Raw genomic sequence first — 15,660 nt, 5'->3', positions numbered from 1 at the left:
CCCCTCATGTGTATTTCGCCTGTATACTCTTCTGTATTCAGCTGGTACCTGATTCATACAACAACATGACACTATTAAGTACCAATTCATAAAATCTAATGGACATCCCAGCCTCGTTTTCTCCCAGAGCAGTCTAAGTAAAAACATGTCCCTTTGTGCTTTGTTCATGCTCCTGTGTCTCGTGTATGTCACATTTTTAGTTTTTAAACCTGGCCAACGAGCTGAGCCTGGGAGAGGTCAATTCAGAGCGCTGTCAGAAAAAGCCAAAGCAGAGGGTGAAAAGTGAGGGTGGAACCATTAGGACAAGGCCTAACTAGACAGATCAATTCATCGTGTTCATTAGGAGGCAAACACAGTGGCGGGATGTCCTCTGCAGCCCCATGATTCCTGGTTAATTACTCTAGTTTCTCCTGTAGAGCTTGCTCTCTCCCCTTCTCCCCTCCCTTCAGCTGCTTGTCTTGTGCCTCGTAGGCCATGCAGTAGATTTAATGGCTTCGTATCTCTCTCCCTCACCTTTGTCCCTCCTACCTACCCAACCCACCTACCTGTGTCCCTTCCCCAGGTGCCAAACTCAGTGCACAAGCACCCCTCAGTCTTTCCCGAAACACGGCAGGCGACGCCCCTCACTTTCGCTGTGTTACACGGACATGTGCCTGTGGTGCAGGTAGTGACATTCTTTCTCACCTGTGATTCTCTCATCGTGACCTTTTGTTGTGCTTCAGCTCATGGTTGGTCATCATTGCCATTTCTGTCATCAAAGCTTCTCAGTGGTGATGATGACTGCTCTCCACTAAGAGTTTTCTCCTCTCTCTCTCTCTTTCTCTCTTTATTTTCCATTTGTGAAAATGACCTAGTTGCTAAATATATACAACATGAGCTTTACACATTTAAAGAGGGCAATTGTGCAGCCATGCTTTAGGTCAGCACATGGCTACCTCCAGTCAATTTGCACTTTTGAGCAAATGGATCAAACTGAGTTTAGCAAGTGGAAAATGGAAACACAGCAGCCTAATTGTTATCGAACTCATTTAACTATTTCTGTTTGCCCTCTGAGGGATCTGATTTTGAATCATTAAAGTCCAGCGGAAAATGTTTTGGTAGTGCTACAGTTTGGTCTTTGAGGGCATCAGAAAACTGAAACCCTGAAGTTAAAAAAGAGTCAATTTGGTGTAAAGTCATAGAAAGTATTACCATTAAAATGTAACAAATTCATGAAATATCTTTCATTAAGGAGATGGTCTAGATCATTATCTCATTAAAAATAAATAAATAAATGAACAATTTTAATGAAATTGATTTATTATCATCAAATATCCTGCAGTCAGTGTCATTTTAAGTCTTCTGTTTATTTCTGATAGGATCTGTTTATATGAAGAACTTGAAGAGCAGTTTACTTTCGCTGAAAATAAGTCTTCCTAGAAGTATAGTACAGGTGAATTATCTGAATGTTGATAAAGTAAAGTTAAACTGGACTGGCCTGAAAGGGTCCTGAATGTAGGCTGGTTCAATTCTTATTATAATCATACACATCTTAAAATGGCTAGAAATATAACAGGCAACCTGCACATTTCTGTGTGTTCTCTGGTTTTTGGGGAAGAGGTACTGAAAGACACTTGAAGAGTGCCTCAAAGAACCTATAACAGCATCCCATAAGTGTATGTGCCAGGCGCTAAATCTTTCAAGCCTTCAGAGCTTGCTAAAGCAGAATTTGGGCCGACAGTAACAGATTTTGCTGCAGCAGCCAGGTTTCTTTTATATCGCTGAAACAGCCTACATACGGTAAAGTTAGGAACATGTCTTTAGGTGTGGAAACATTGTCTGTATGTATTTAAAATATTCAAGAAAAAAGGATTCAGTTCCTGGATTGTCTGTAATTGAGTTTTTCCAGCTTTTTTGGTTGTAGTTTCGCTTCCTATTACATTTATATATATATATATATATATATATATATATATATATATATATATATATACATATTTGACACTATATGTATATATATATATATATGTATATATATATATATACATATTTGTACAATTTTGTAATGTGAAAATAAAGAAACTAATGGAAAATTAGCAACCTTTAATATGCAGACAAAAAGAAAACTAAGCTTAAAGTTGGCCAAAATTGACGATCATACATTTGACTTTCATCTATTTAGTTTATTTCTCCAAAAGTAGCACTTCTGTTTTAAAGAGGTAAAATAATAGGCAGTGTTTTAAACTAGCCAGTTTTAAACTAACCATCCTGACATCAAATTAGACTCATTAGCAAATGACTCTTCCTCTCCCCCTCACTCTGCTCTCTTGTCTTCTTCTTTGTCTCTCTCTCTTTGTCAATCATGCTCACCTGCATCCTCACCTGCAGCTGCTGCTGGATGCCAAAGCCAACGTGGAAGGCTCCCTGCAGGATGGGATGGAGAACTACACGGAGACACCGCTGCAGCTGGCTGCTGCTGCAGGTACTAAGACACAGCAGGACTCCCATCTTCCTGCCCAACTGTATCACACCATGCTGTCAGCAGCTCAGCTGATAACAACACCTGAGTGTCAGCATGATCAGTGGCTGAATTACAAGTTTAGAAGCTTGCTTCTCCTGGGGGCTGGAAGAATAAAGACAAATAAAGCCATGAATGTGGAACAAATGATGAAACGTGTGCTTCTCTCTCATCTTTCTCTCGGTCTCATTTTCGTTTAATCTTATTATTTCCGTGTGTGTGTGCGTGTTTAACTGAGCCAGTCATTTTTCATGTGCAGGTAACTTTGAGCTGGTGAGTTTGCTGCTGGAGCGAGGCGCTGACCCCATGGTGGGAACTATGTACCGCAATGGAATTTCTACTGCACCACAAGGCGATATGAACTCCTATAGCCTGGCAGCAGCACATGGGCACAGGTAGGTGACGAATGCATTCATGTTCCCTTCAACAGCAAACATACAAGCACTGTGTACTGTGTACTCTTATTTATGTACAAACACAACTTCCTTAGAGGAGTCTGTAAAATTAGCACCACAGGTCTTCAGTTTCCTGCATGAGTAACCTCCTGTTGTCTTTCTGTTGTTTTCAAAGTATTGTTAAGACTTAAAACTCTCCAAAACTATTTTAAAAGTTTGGCTTAACAAAATGCCAAAACTGACAGGGTTACACTGCAAACAGTGTACTCTGTACAATACTGTATTGTCTTTTAATAATCGATCCAGAATAGTTTCTGTTAGTACTTTGCTTTACGAGCTTATCTGTATAAACGGTCTCTGTTTTTGTGTCTTTGTCTTTCTTGCTGCCAGTAAGCAAAAATTGTAATTAGCAGAGAATTTTCCATTTGAATGATATGTTTCCACTTCATTTTGTGTCAAATTATGTGGTTGTTCTTGCAAAGTAGGTGGAAATCATTCTGAAATATAGACCTGTAAAATATAGCATTATGTCAAAACCAGCAGTTTTTTTGTTTGTTTTTGGTTTTTGCTAGTTATTTTTCAGGCTAGACAGCTGTATTTTTGGATTTTAAAACTAAAAGCATCTTTATTTATATTTTGCATGAAATTGTATAAAAGCCCATGTGTGTAATTGCTGTTTACCACTGAATATAGTATACTTTACATGCCACAAATATAAAGCTCTTTGTATAAACCCTCTGGGTTTTTGTTTCTTCTTATGGACTCGTTCTCCCATTCATCAAAATGCAGCTATTTCCATTGATTTATTTTAACTTGCCAGCAGACTACAACAGTAACGACCCCCAATTACTATCATATCATGTTTAAGTCCTTCCATTTAAATAAAAAAATCTAGCCCACTTCTGATTCAGGGCCGGAGATGCAAACTTATTTTTGGTAAAAAAAAAATCAGGCAAATAGAGTCCTGAAATCCGTTCAGTCTAATCGCAGTTTTTTTCTCTGCTTTTGTTCTTTTGCCTTTTTTGATTTGTAGAAATGTGTTTCGCAAGCTGTTGTCCCACACAGAGAAAGGGAAAGGAGATGTCTTGTCATTGGAAGAGATTCTCGCAGAAGGCTCAGAGCTGGAAGGCAGAAGCATGTCTCAGATGGATCTGATCAGAACTGGAAAAGCCAAACTTAAAGCTCTGAAGGAAGCCATGTACCACAGTGCTGAACATGGGCATGTAGACATCACCATAGATATACGGAGTCTTGGTGGGTTTTCTGGAAATGCATGCATGCGACTTCTACAGTATCTTATATTGTATGAAATGTATTTCATATTGGTGTACTTGTGAAACTTAGGAGTCCCATGGACTTTGCACACTTGGCTGGAGTCTCTGCGCACATGTTTCCATCAGCACCGCCGACCTCTGATCCAGGGTCTTCTGAAAGAGTTCAGCTGCATTGAGGAAGAGGAGTACACCGAGGAGCTCATTACGCATGGCCTGCCTCTTATGTTCCAGATCCTCAGAGCCAGCAAGGTACTGCCCTGTGTGTGTTTCCTGTTAACATAAAACACAGGCAAGTGTCACGACATATTGGATCATTACCGTAAAAGTAAGAACATTTTCTTCAGAGCTACACTTTAGTCTCCATCCTCTTAAGTGTCTGCTCTTCACTAAACCACAGTCATGTCCTCCTCTTTTTTTGTAGTAATGCTATTACAGTCAGGTCATTAGCTTCACGGTGACCGACAGAGCCCCAGTGGCTTACTCAATATCTATTACGTAAAATGATAATGATTTCTGATAGACGCCCGTTCCTCTCTGTTGCAGTTTATCATATTAGGCCCTCGTCTCATTACTTCAGCTTAGGATCCCTTGGTAGGCAATGTTAGAGTTCACCCAGCTCATTGTTGTCCTTGTTCTGGCACTCATCTTAGCTTTGTCTGCTGTGACTTAATCTTGATAATGCCCTGATGGCATGATAGGTTAGCTGTCATTGCTGATATGAGAAAAAAAACACTGCACAGTTTCAGAGTGTGAGTGTGCATACACTCATATAACTGAAATACACAAGCAGAGCCACAGAGACTCACGTGCATGGGTCTGATACCAGCAGCATACCTCTCTCACATGCACACACGCACATACTCATATACTCGTACACTCCAAACATGCTATGCTTCGCTGGATTGCTGCAGTGTCAGTCCTTGTTTCTGTCTTGGTTGATGTATGGCTCGGGCCACTGGCCCTCATCTCTGAGAGAGGCTCTGCTTGCATCACCTTGAGGTCCACAGACATCAAGGTACAGGCCGTTTGTCTTTTCTGTACCAGACACTCTGTTGCCATGTTCCTCTGAAGCATTCATTCAGCCTCTTAGTGTTTAGTTCATTTTAGATAACGTTGATTAAATGTATATCTGTATATCGCTCTTGTCAGCATAGAAAATTTTGAAGACAATGCAGAAATACTTATTTGTTAGAAGTTTGTTGCATTCAAGCAGGATGACTGCACACATGAGGCTTGTGCTGTAGCATGCCTTACCTTCACTTTGCCTCTGCACACACACAAGTGAAAAGTTTAGAAGGGTAAGAAAATCTCCTGTCTTTTCCTCTTAATCTCACTCCTACAGTAGCTCAGCCTGTCGCTGTATTTCCCACCACAGCAACCTCTAAGGACGTGTGGGTGTGAAAAATAAGTCTGATATCTATCTGATCCCCTTGTAATGTGTGAAATATCCATAAATACAAGTTTTACTGGAACGACTGCTTGAATGAAGTGGATGCTAAGCCTGGTAAGGCTGCAGAAGTTTAACCTCTCTTGGTATTTGCGTCGGGGCTGTTTGTGTGGGAGAGGCGCGCCGTGCAGTATGTGCTTATGCTCTTACATAACATAGACTCCTGGATGCTGGCTTAGCATGATGCATCCAAGGTGAGCTCTGCTTACCCTCTTCTGTCACTCTGTCTGTGTTTTGTCAGAATGAAGTGATCAGCCAGCAGTTGGCTGCGATCTTCACTCAGTGTTACGGCCCTTACCCCATCCCCAAACTGGCAGAGATCAAGAAGAAGCAGTCATCACGTTTGGGTGAGCATATTTCTTCATCATTTCATTTAATTATTAAAGTGTATTCACATACATACAGGCACGCAGCAGGAGCATCAGAATCATTTGTCTTGTCTTTTTTAGTCTGCCCTTACTAGTAAATGCAGATTAGAAAGTGTGCACGACACCATCTAGTGTTCAGAAACTGGAATAGAACTTTTCAGGTCAAAATTCCGAGCTGCAGAATTTTGAAGAAGTTGGAGTTCATAAACTCCAACTTCTTCAAAATTCTGCAGCTCGGGTCATAACTTGCACTCCGTTAAGTGCTCATATTACCGCAGTTCTTCAGCAGCTTCACTGTTTGCCCATAGAAGCCAGGATAAACTTTAAAATCTTACTTCTCACGTTCAAATGTATCCATAAATCTGCTCCTTCATATTTGTGTGACCTGCTCCATATCGCCACTGTTTCCCGCCCTCTCAGATCATCATCTGCTATTCATCTTACCGTTCCGTCCTCACACCTTATTACCAGAGATGGGCAGTAATGCGTTACTGTAATCCGATTACTTTTTTCAAGTAACGAGTAAAGTAAGTGATTACTATGGCAAAAAACGGTAATTAGATTACCGTTACTTTCCCGTAGGAACGCTGTGTTACTAAAACCATGATTTTTTTGCGAGAATGTCTCATGACAGTGACGTAAGCGAGTGCGACGCTCGTGACAACAGCTGTGTGCAGATCAACAATGGATCATATATCGAGTGCGGGAGAGAGTATGAGCGTGCAGCATTTAAAGCGTGGAAGTACTGACCTTACTTTGAGTTTGATTCCATAAAAAGTGACAAAAACATTAGCGTCCCTTGTGCGTGGGAAAAAAACTTCTTTTTACAGCGAAAAAAAACCCCTAAACTTCCAAGCAAGCACCGAGTAGCTACGACATAATGGGAAACTCACAGAGAAACTCGCAGATTCTTCCACTGACCGCTGCGGCACACCTGCACCAGGGTAAACCTCCGCCTACCCTACTCCTGCTTTACAGGTGAAAATAGAGCAACAGGACCGCTGAGTCTTTGACTTTATTTATTTTCTGCTGTGTTTTACTTGCATCTATTTGAAAGACTGAGTGTAAACACACACACACACAAAAAAATTATGTGCTGGAATGTGTAGAAAATAGGTTTAAAAGGTTTAAAACAAATTTCTTCAAGTCAGAGAATGTTGCATATAATTACATTTTTTGCTTGATGCATAAAGTTAAAAGATTAAAACTAATAACAAACAAAATGTATTATTATTATTATTATTATTATTAATACAATCAACTGCATGGAGCTGAACTGGGTGTAGAACGAGTGACAAGGCTAGGTTGAACACTCCATTTGCTCTTTTTATGAAAATCAGAAAAACATAAAGTTTTTCTGGTCATGTGTCTTTCAGATCCCCACTTCCTGAACAATAAAGAAATGTCTGATGTGACCTTTTTGGTGGAGGGGAAACCTTTTTACGCCCACAAAGTTCTGCTTTTCACAGCTTCCAACAGGTATTTAAACCTCTGCCTTTAAAATGCACATGTTGAATGTTTACACAGTATATTTTGTAACCCTAAGGTCCTGCTAAATACGATTACCCCAACTCTGACTTGTTTTTAATATAGCAAAATACTTTTGATTTAATGTGTTTGTGAGTTCTGATGTTTTGAACTTTATCAGGTGAATCTCTAGTCTTTTTTTCTTCTTCTGTAATCTTGAAGGGATTTTTAACTCTATTTTATTTTATTTATTTATACCAAAGTAGGGTATAAGTAAAGGCACATAAGGCAAATTACAATATTATAGAAAGAAGTAATAGAATGGCAGTTAATTTGGTCTCCACTCTTGTGTATTCTCCCTGCTGTTGTATGTTAGTAGTGTTTATTTCCATTCAGTGAGTTCTTAAAACATGACCAAGTTAACCAACCCGTGATATTTCTCTCCTTTTGTCTCTTTATCATTCTCTACAGATTCAAAACTCTTCTAGCTAACAGACCATGTGGTGAAAACACATGCATTGAAATCAGCAATGTCAAATTTCAAATATTTCAGGTAGTGTTATTATGTTTTGATAAGGCAGACATTGTAAGTAAATGTTAGCCACATGTTCCTTTAAATATATATGTTGTGTTTTCTTTTCTATGTGCACTCTGTAAATTATGGATCTTATCTTATCAGCTTGTCATGCAGTATCTGTACTGTGGAGGGACAGAAGCTCTGCACATCAGGAACACTGATGTTATGGAGGTTAGATCATTAGTGTCTTGAGTAACGGATCATAAACATGTCTATCATCATTTCTTTTTAGTTAAATAAAAAAACTACAATTTGAACTTGAATTTTGAGTTGTTTTGTTGTTGTTTTTTCAGCTTCTGTCAGCAGCAAAGTTTTTCCAGTTGGAGGCGCTGCAAAGGCATTGTGAGATTATCTGCTCTAAGAACATCAACACAGACACTTGTGTTGAGATCTACAATCACACCAAGGTAAAAAATTAATACTGTGCTGTGAAGCATTTTGCGGTGTTGCAGTGGTGCTCAAGTGACGTAAAATCAGTGATATTCTGAAAAAGTTGATATATATATTCTCCCTGTCCTTCAGTTTCTCGATGCTCCAGATCTAGCATCCTATATAGAGGGTTACTTTCTGAAGAATATGGTAATCCTGATTGAGTTGGAGCCCTTCAAACAGCTGCTGTATGACGCACCACCCGACAGCCCCGGCTGTGACATCCTGCGAGACTTGGAGAAAACCTTAGCTATTCGCATCCAGTCCATCCACCTGTCCTCCTCCAAGGGATCAATTGTCTGAACTTCTGAGTTTCCTAAACCCAGAAACTAAGAAGATTTAGCAGAGAGCAATCAGAACTGTGACATTATATTTATATGCATCTGAGCGATGAATGATTTCGAGGTGAAATCAGGTGTCGTGATCTTGCTCTCCATGACGCTCATCAGTTGCTAAAATGCTTCTTGTTAGCACAGATGGTTAACACGTCTGTCTGTCTGTTTGCCTTGTTGATACATGTCTACTAACATGACATTCATACGATAGCTGTACAGTATTATGCCACAACTTGCCAATAACATATATGACTGTAACTGTGTCCCTTATTCAGCAAAAATCTATCAGCTAAGTAGTGTTACACTCTGTTACATGTCAAACTGATCAGGATCAGCTGAGGCTACAGAAACTCAGAGGAGAACATTCAACCGATGTAATGAGGTAATAAACAACATCAGCATAATGTGATAAGCCATCAGTTTATCCCTGGATATGAGGAAGGAAGTTCAGCCTCACGTTTTTATTTGCCTACACATGTGGCCCCTGTACAGACAAGTTCATTTGTATATTTGTCAGTCACTTACTGTAGACCTGAGATGATTAATCCCTAAAGCCAAACAAGACAACCAGCTGTAATGTGACTGAAGCACGTGACTTTAGGCAACTTGGTGGGAAAGAGGACTTGTTCTTTTACCGTAACTCTGTAAATATTGTTCATAAAAACAGAGCTATTGATAATGTAAGTTAATGTATATATCCACAGATGTTTTCTCATGTGTCTTACTGTTACTGTATTGCTGTAAAAACAAAAAGCTCATCTTTTAAATATCTATGCTTAAATGTTGCATGTCAGAGGAGTGACTTGTTTTTATGTTTGAACTGTTGGACGATTACATTGAGGACCTGTTTCCACACTACCTTCGTCCTCAGCATGGGTCACTATAAATGTGTTGTGGTCACATGGTGTCATCATTGTGTGTGCAAGAGGCTTTGGGTCTGTTTAGTCCTAAAACTGAGAACGTTACGATATCAAATGTTCTCCAAGGATTGTGAAACCGCATTACTTGTATGTGTGTGATCTTTCCTCTATAAAGATTAATATCTATGTATTTGCTTTCAGATTTATTTGATGTGGTCTCTGGCCTAAAAATCTGAGCATGGGGACATCTATAATTCTGTCAGATGTAAAATTTAAAGGTTCCCCTGTTAGTATTTTGTTCTCCACGCCTAGAAGGTTAGATCGCAGCTGGTAGGCAGTTTAATGTGGCATCACAAACACATGTGCAAATAAATGAAAAGACACACACAAAACATGTTAATTCCTCACAACACGCTTAATTCATGGAGTCTCTCAGCTGACTGTAAAATGTAAATTAATGTTCATACACTGCATGCAGTGCACTACACCTTGGAAAATTTGTAACTGTTAAAAAAAAAGACAACATTTCAGGGTCACATTCCAATCAACCTAATATACTTGTCTTTGGATTATGGGAGGAAACATTGAGAATCATAAAGTCAAAGGGAGAACATGCAAACTGCACGCAGGAAAGGCCACAGGACTTCAATACAACAGTGCCAACCATTACAGCACCAGCTGCCAACCTATTGGAACCCATCCAATTAATTTGCTAATGTGAGGTTTATAAGCACCATGCTTCTGTTTTCACAGCACTTTAAATGCTGGCTGTACATATTTGAGTCACCCCCAGGTCAGTGGTATCCCTGAGGGCCAAAAAACTTTAAAACCTCTTAAGCCCCAAAGAGGTTTCTGAGCTTCCTGCTCGAAAATGAAATGCCCAAAATTAATTGATTATTTCTCTGCAATTACAGACTCTGTGTATACAATCTTGGTATCAAAATAAAGCTAACACTTGTGAAATTTCATCAGAAGTATAAATATTGCAGCAGATATTACTGTGTCAAAGTTACTGGGACTGAACACAGAAAAAGTAAGTAGATCTTATCCTCGCCTAATTTTTTTATTTATTTTTTAGCATATAACCCTTTTAAAAATATGCCTCAAATCACATTTAATTCCAGAAATTCAGTAACCAACATATAAACATAATCTGTGCAAAGATTTATGTTTCTAAAGTGAAGCAGTGAAAAATTACAGCACTGTCAATACATGAATATCCAGACGTTGTATAAAAATGTCAAATTTTGGCACACATTGGACACTATGTCAGTTTAATTCTTTAGGTATTAAAGAGCAGAAATTAATTAATTTTACTAAGAGGCCTAAAAATGCTTGTTTTTTCAATATGTATTTTTGAAGAATTAACCACGCATTTACATGGCAAAGGGCCTTTTCTGCCATGTGCATGGAGAGTTTAATTGGCCTCTGGCCCTTTAAAATCTGAGGGGCTGTAACTTTGGTTTCTTTTGGCCAATTAGCATGATTGACACTCCTTTTTGATTGTTTGAGCCAATAGGGTCACAGAAATTATGCCATGTTCACTCACTTCAACCAATCAGAAGTTGCAGGGCCAAAACCCACATGGGACCAAATTTACTGCATTTGGCGCCTGTCCAGTCATGTGTCTGTAGGTGGGTCTAAAATGGAGGTTGTTGACGGAAATAGCCCTGGGGAAGTTGCCACAAAGCTGGAAGGAGGCAGTGATAATACCAATACGTAAACCAGGGAAAGAAGATACGAAACCAGGAAACTACAGACCAATAGCATTAACACCCAACGTCTGCAAAATAATGGAGAGAATGATAAATGAAAGATTAGTGTTCTATGTATGTCTGTGAAGGCTCTCAGTCATCCAGGTCATCGTAGTCAAAGGAGCTTGCAAAGAAAAGCGTCTGGACTTCTTTAAGTTACTTGAAGACGTTTCACCTCTCATCCGAGAAGCTTCTTCAGTTCTAAGGTCAAATGGTGGAGAGTCCCAGATATAAACCTAGTGGGGGTAACCCCCCACAGAGGGACAAAAGGACCCCTGATGATCCTCTAATCGCCTGAGCCAAGGTGTGAAACTGGGTGTGGGTCCCAATCAGCCAGAGTTTCGGGTGTGTTCATTGTGAAACCTGGCCCCACCTTATCATGCGAATTCCTGAGGTCAGATGGCCCAGGATGTGAGTGGGCGTTAAGGCGTCTGGGAAGGGATCTCAAAACTGGATTATAGATGGCAGAGAGTTGGTGTCGTAAACCCCCGCCTCTGTTCAAAGATGGTCGCTCACAGTGGACATAGATGGATTCTTTCACTCCTCTTTCAAACCATCTGTCCTCTCTGTCCAAAATGTGAACATTGGCATCCTCGAAAGAGTGTCCTTTATCCTTAAGATGCAGATGGACTGCTGAGTCTTGTCCTGTGGAGGTGGCTCTTCTGTGTTGTGCCATGCGCTTGTGAAGTGGCTGTTTGGTCTCTCCGATGTAGAGGTCTGGGCATTCCTCGCTGCACTGTACAGCATACACCACATTGTTAAGTTTGTGTCTTGGCGTTTTGTCTTTCGGGTGAACCATCTATGTCCACTGTGAGCGACCATCTTTGAACAGAGGCGGGGGTTTACGACACCAACTCTCTGCCATCTATAATCCAGTTTTGAGATCCCTTCCCAGACACCTTAACGCCCACTCACATCCTGGGCCATCTGACCTCAGGAATTCGCATGATAAGGTGGGGCCAGGTTTCACAATGAACACACCCGAAACTCTGGCTGATTGAGACCCACGCCCAGTTTCCCACCTTGGCTCAGGCGATTAGAGGATCATCAGGGGTCCTTTTGTCCCTCTGTGGGGGGTTACCACCACTAGGTTTATATCTGGGACTCTCCACCATTTGACCTTAGAACTGAAGAAGCTTCTCGGATGAGAGGTGAAACGTCTTCAAGCAACTTAAAGAAGTCCAGACGCTTTTCTTTGCAAGCTCCTTTGACAGTGTTCTATGTAGAAAAGAAAGGATATTTGGCTCAGTATCAGAGTGGAACATGAGATAAGGAAGGCACAAGTGAATAAGGAGAGTGTGCTGGCGGTCTTTTTTGATATAGAGAAAGCGTATGATATGATGTGGAGGGAAGGTCTATTGATAAAAATGAGGGAAATGGGTATAAATGGTTGAATGTTCAGAGGGGTTAAGGATTTTTTGGAAGGCCGACGAATAATAGTAAGGATTGGGAGGAGTTATTCGGAGAGTTTGCCAATAGAAAATGGAACGCCACAAGGAAGCATAGTTAGACTATTGTTTTCACTGCTGATTAATGATGTGTTCCACATAGAGGGTGGAATGGGGTTTTCACTTTTTGCAGACGATGGGGCAATGTGGGCTGAATCGTAGCATAAACAATCACTCACTCCACACTGTATATAAATGCCACTTGTTTTGCACATATTCAACTCTGTATATTTTATATATTTTATTATTATTATTATTATTATTTTTTTTTTTTTTACTATTTAATTTGTAAAAATGTGTATACACACACACACACACACACACACACACACACACACACACACGTAGGAAAATATTTAGTATACACATCCAGAAATGCATACACTATTATATATTGTACATATATTTATTAGTTTCAGGTTGGCCATTCTTGTATTTTGCTCGTTTGTGTTGTTGTGTTTGCACATCTCTGTTGCTTGTGGGGCTCGCACACAAGAATTTCACTCGCATGTGCTGTGCCAGTGTGCCTGCACATGTGATGTGACAATAAAAGTGATTTGATTTGATTTGATTTGATTTGACTCACTCACTCACCCCCTCCCTCACCCCTCCCTCCTGGCTCACAGCTTCTTCTTCTTCTTCTTGGTTGGCAAACAATGTTAAGGAACAGCTCAGTGGACATTTAGATGAGAAAACATATTTGACACATTTGGGGAAAATACTAATAAAATAAAAATAAATAAAATAAATGTTCCCTTTAGAAATCTTTTTTTTTTTTTGCTCTATAAAAATAGCTGTTTTTCTTTTTCAATCACTCATCTTAGCAGTAGGATTTACATGAAAAGAGAAACAAATTAAGTTTGAGTGAAAATGTACATTTTTTGCACTCTCTGGTCAACTGACTCAGTGACTCAAATGACCCAAAAATCCCGATTCACTTTGGTTAGTGACTCATTCAAACTCAATTCAGTAAAAAGAATCACATTTACCATCACTACATCCAACTTGGTCTTGAGTACTGTTCCTGAAATAAACATGGTCTCTGTTATTTCTAGAGTAATAAAGTTTATTTTAATAAAGACAGTCCAGCTATATGCTATCAAATATGTTATGAAAATAGGAAATATGGTAAAGAAAATACATTATTGTGTATTAGAAACTGTTTTTCAAATTTCTAGAGCATTTCTAGAACACCCATTCTGTTGTATTTTTCAGACCAGTGTTAACCAAAGTGTGAGCAGTCACCACCTCATGGGCCATGAAGATACTGCAGGTGGGCCCTAAAAATTGCAGACGTTTAAAAAAAGATAAGATAAGATAAGAAGAACTGTATTTATCCCGAGGGAAATTCTTTTGTCATACACATGCTCAATGTAGCAAGAGAGACAGAGGAATAAGATATACAATATATATAATAAGAATAGTAGTATACAATAATATACAGAAGGATAAAAATACGTTTAAAACAAAATCAGTTAACTGAAATACTCATTTATTACAAAATGTAAAAAGATTTAGTAGACAGGGACATATCCCATATGGAAAAGATATATATAAATCTTATAAAGTTTGTATCTGTCTTGTGTGAAACTTGTATGAAAAGCATACAAGAGTGAAAACAGATATAAGATCCCTTGAAATATTATATAAATGAAACTTGTATGTTTTGGATACTTCCTAAAACAATATATGAAAGTAATGAGAAAGTGGACACTTTCATGAGTAAATCATATAAGCCTTATATGATTCACTATATGAAATAGGCCACATCTTATACAAGTCTTTTATAAGTTTTTACTATTTCTTTTCCATATGGGATAATTTAACAAGTAAACTATTGTAAACCTTAATCCTCTTGGATCTTAACCTGAATCTTAATCTAAAGCTGTTGATGGAGAATCAAGTTCAACATCAGTCACGAGTAAAGACTTGGGTGGGCTGCAGAAGATATTTGCATTTCAAACTCGGGCAGTGGCAGTCTGAGGTTTGGGAATGATTGTTATGTGCAAATTTAAGCACTGGTCAGATGTGCTTGAAATGTCATAGTAGTCTGTGGTGTAGAATGGAGTTAGAGTGGGAAGCAGGCAGATGCTAATCAGAGTGGAAAAATTTGTTAGACTTAAGTATATCCCTAAAAGTCAAGAGGAACAAGAGAAACAAAGGCTTTTAGAGTGAACCGATAGTTTGTTCTTTTAAAGTTTACACTTCTACAAAAAAGGCTAAAAGCGTTTGTTGCAGACATGCATCCATTTAAAATTACTGTCAAGACAATAGCAGTGCCATTAGAGTAGCTGCTTTTTCATGCCACCCTCCAAACCTAATACTGACATTCATTTATCTTCATTGGACATAAATATCACGAGTAGCATAATACTCTGTTTTGATTTGTTATATTAATATTTGGATATTGATTTGTGTCTCATTCAATCAGTGTTTTCCCAACCCTCTGCCTTCTCCAAGGGCAGTTTCAAAATGCTCTCTGAGTGGTCATGGTATTTGCAGTGTGTGTGTGTGTGTGTGTGTGTGTGTGTGTGTGTGTGTGTGTGTGTGTGTGTGTGTGTGTGTGTGTGTGTTGTGTTTTGGGCAGGGAATGGCAAGGGCTGTGGTGACAGCAGTTGTTAAGGAGTCGCCATGGTTACCACCACCAAGGAACAATGTTGAACTGAGAATGCTTGGCTGTGTTAAAGACTGAAAGGAATCCCGAGGTGCTCACATATGTAGACATTTAAACACGGACACAATTAACACACACCCACAAAATGTTGTTATCCAATTGGATTTAGTCCTTAATGAGTCATTAAGAGATTCT

General features: G+C 39.3%; 1 protein-coding gene across 2 annotated transcripts in view; it reads left to right on the top strand.

The window, feature by feature from the left end:
• Positions 1-9,839, top strand: part of btbd11b (BTB (POZ) domain containing 11b) — a 78,380-nt gene extending 68,541 nt beyond the window's left edge. Inside the window, exons 7-17 of one of the 2 annotated variants that reach the window (XM_004570792.4) lie at positions 563-664; positions 2,368-2,461; positions 2,757-2,892; positions 3,926-4,146; positions 4,237-4,415; positions 5,855-5,960; positions 7,358-7,460; positions 7,920-8,001; positions 8,128-8,196; positions 8,319-8,432; positions 8,548-9,839. In XM_004570792.4, coding sequence (XP_004570849.2) covers positions 563-664; positions 2,368-2,461; positions 2,757-2,892; positions 3,926-4,146; positions 4,237-4,415; positions 5,855-5,960; positions 7,358-7,460; positions 7,920-8,001; positions 8,128-8,196; positions 8,319-8,432; positions 8,548-8,757 — 1,416 coding nt within the window. In that variant the 3' untranslated portion in view covers positions 8,758-9,839. The remainder of the gene's footprint in view (positions 1-562; positions 665-2,367; positions 2,462-2,756; positions 2,893-3,925; positions 4,147-4,236; positions 4,416-5,854; positions 5,961-7,357; positions 7,461-7,919; positions 8,002-8,127; positions 8,197-8,318; positions 8,433-8,547) is intronic. The other variant, XM_004570793.4, reaches the window with a different exon arrangement.
• Positions 9,840-15,660: the final 5,821 nt, after the last annotated feature.

This window comes from Maylandia zebra, linkage group LG7, assembly GCF_041146795.1.
Source record: "Maylandia zebra isolate NMK-2024a linkage group LG7, Mzebra_GT3a, whole genome shotgun sequence".
NCBI classification, from domain to species: Eukaryota; Metazoa; Chordata; class Actinopteri; order Cichliformes; family Cichlidae; genus Maylandia; species Maylandia zebra.
The sequence above is the reverse complement of the archived record's forward strand: the minus strand, read 5'-3'. Positions and strand labels throughout refer to the sequence as shown.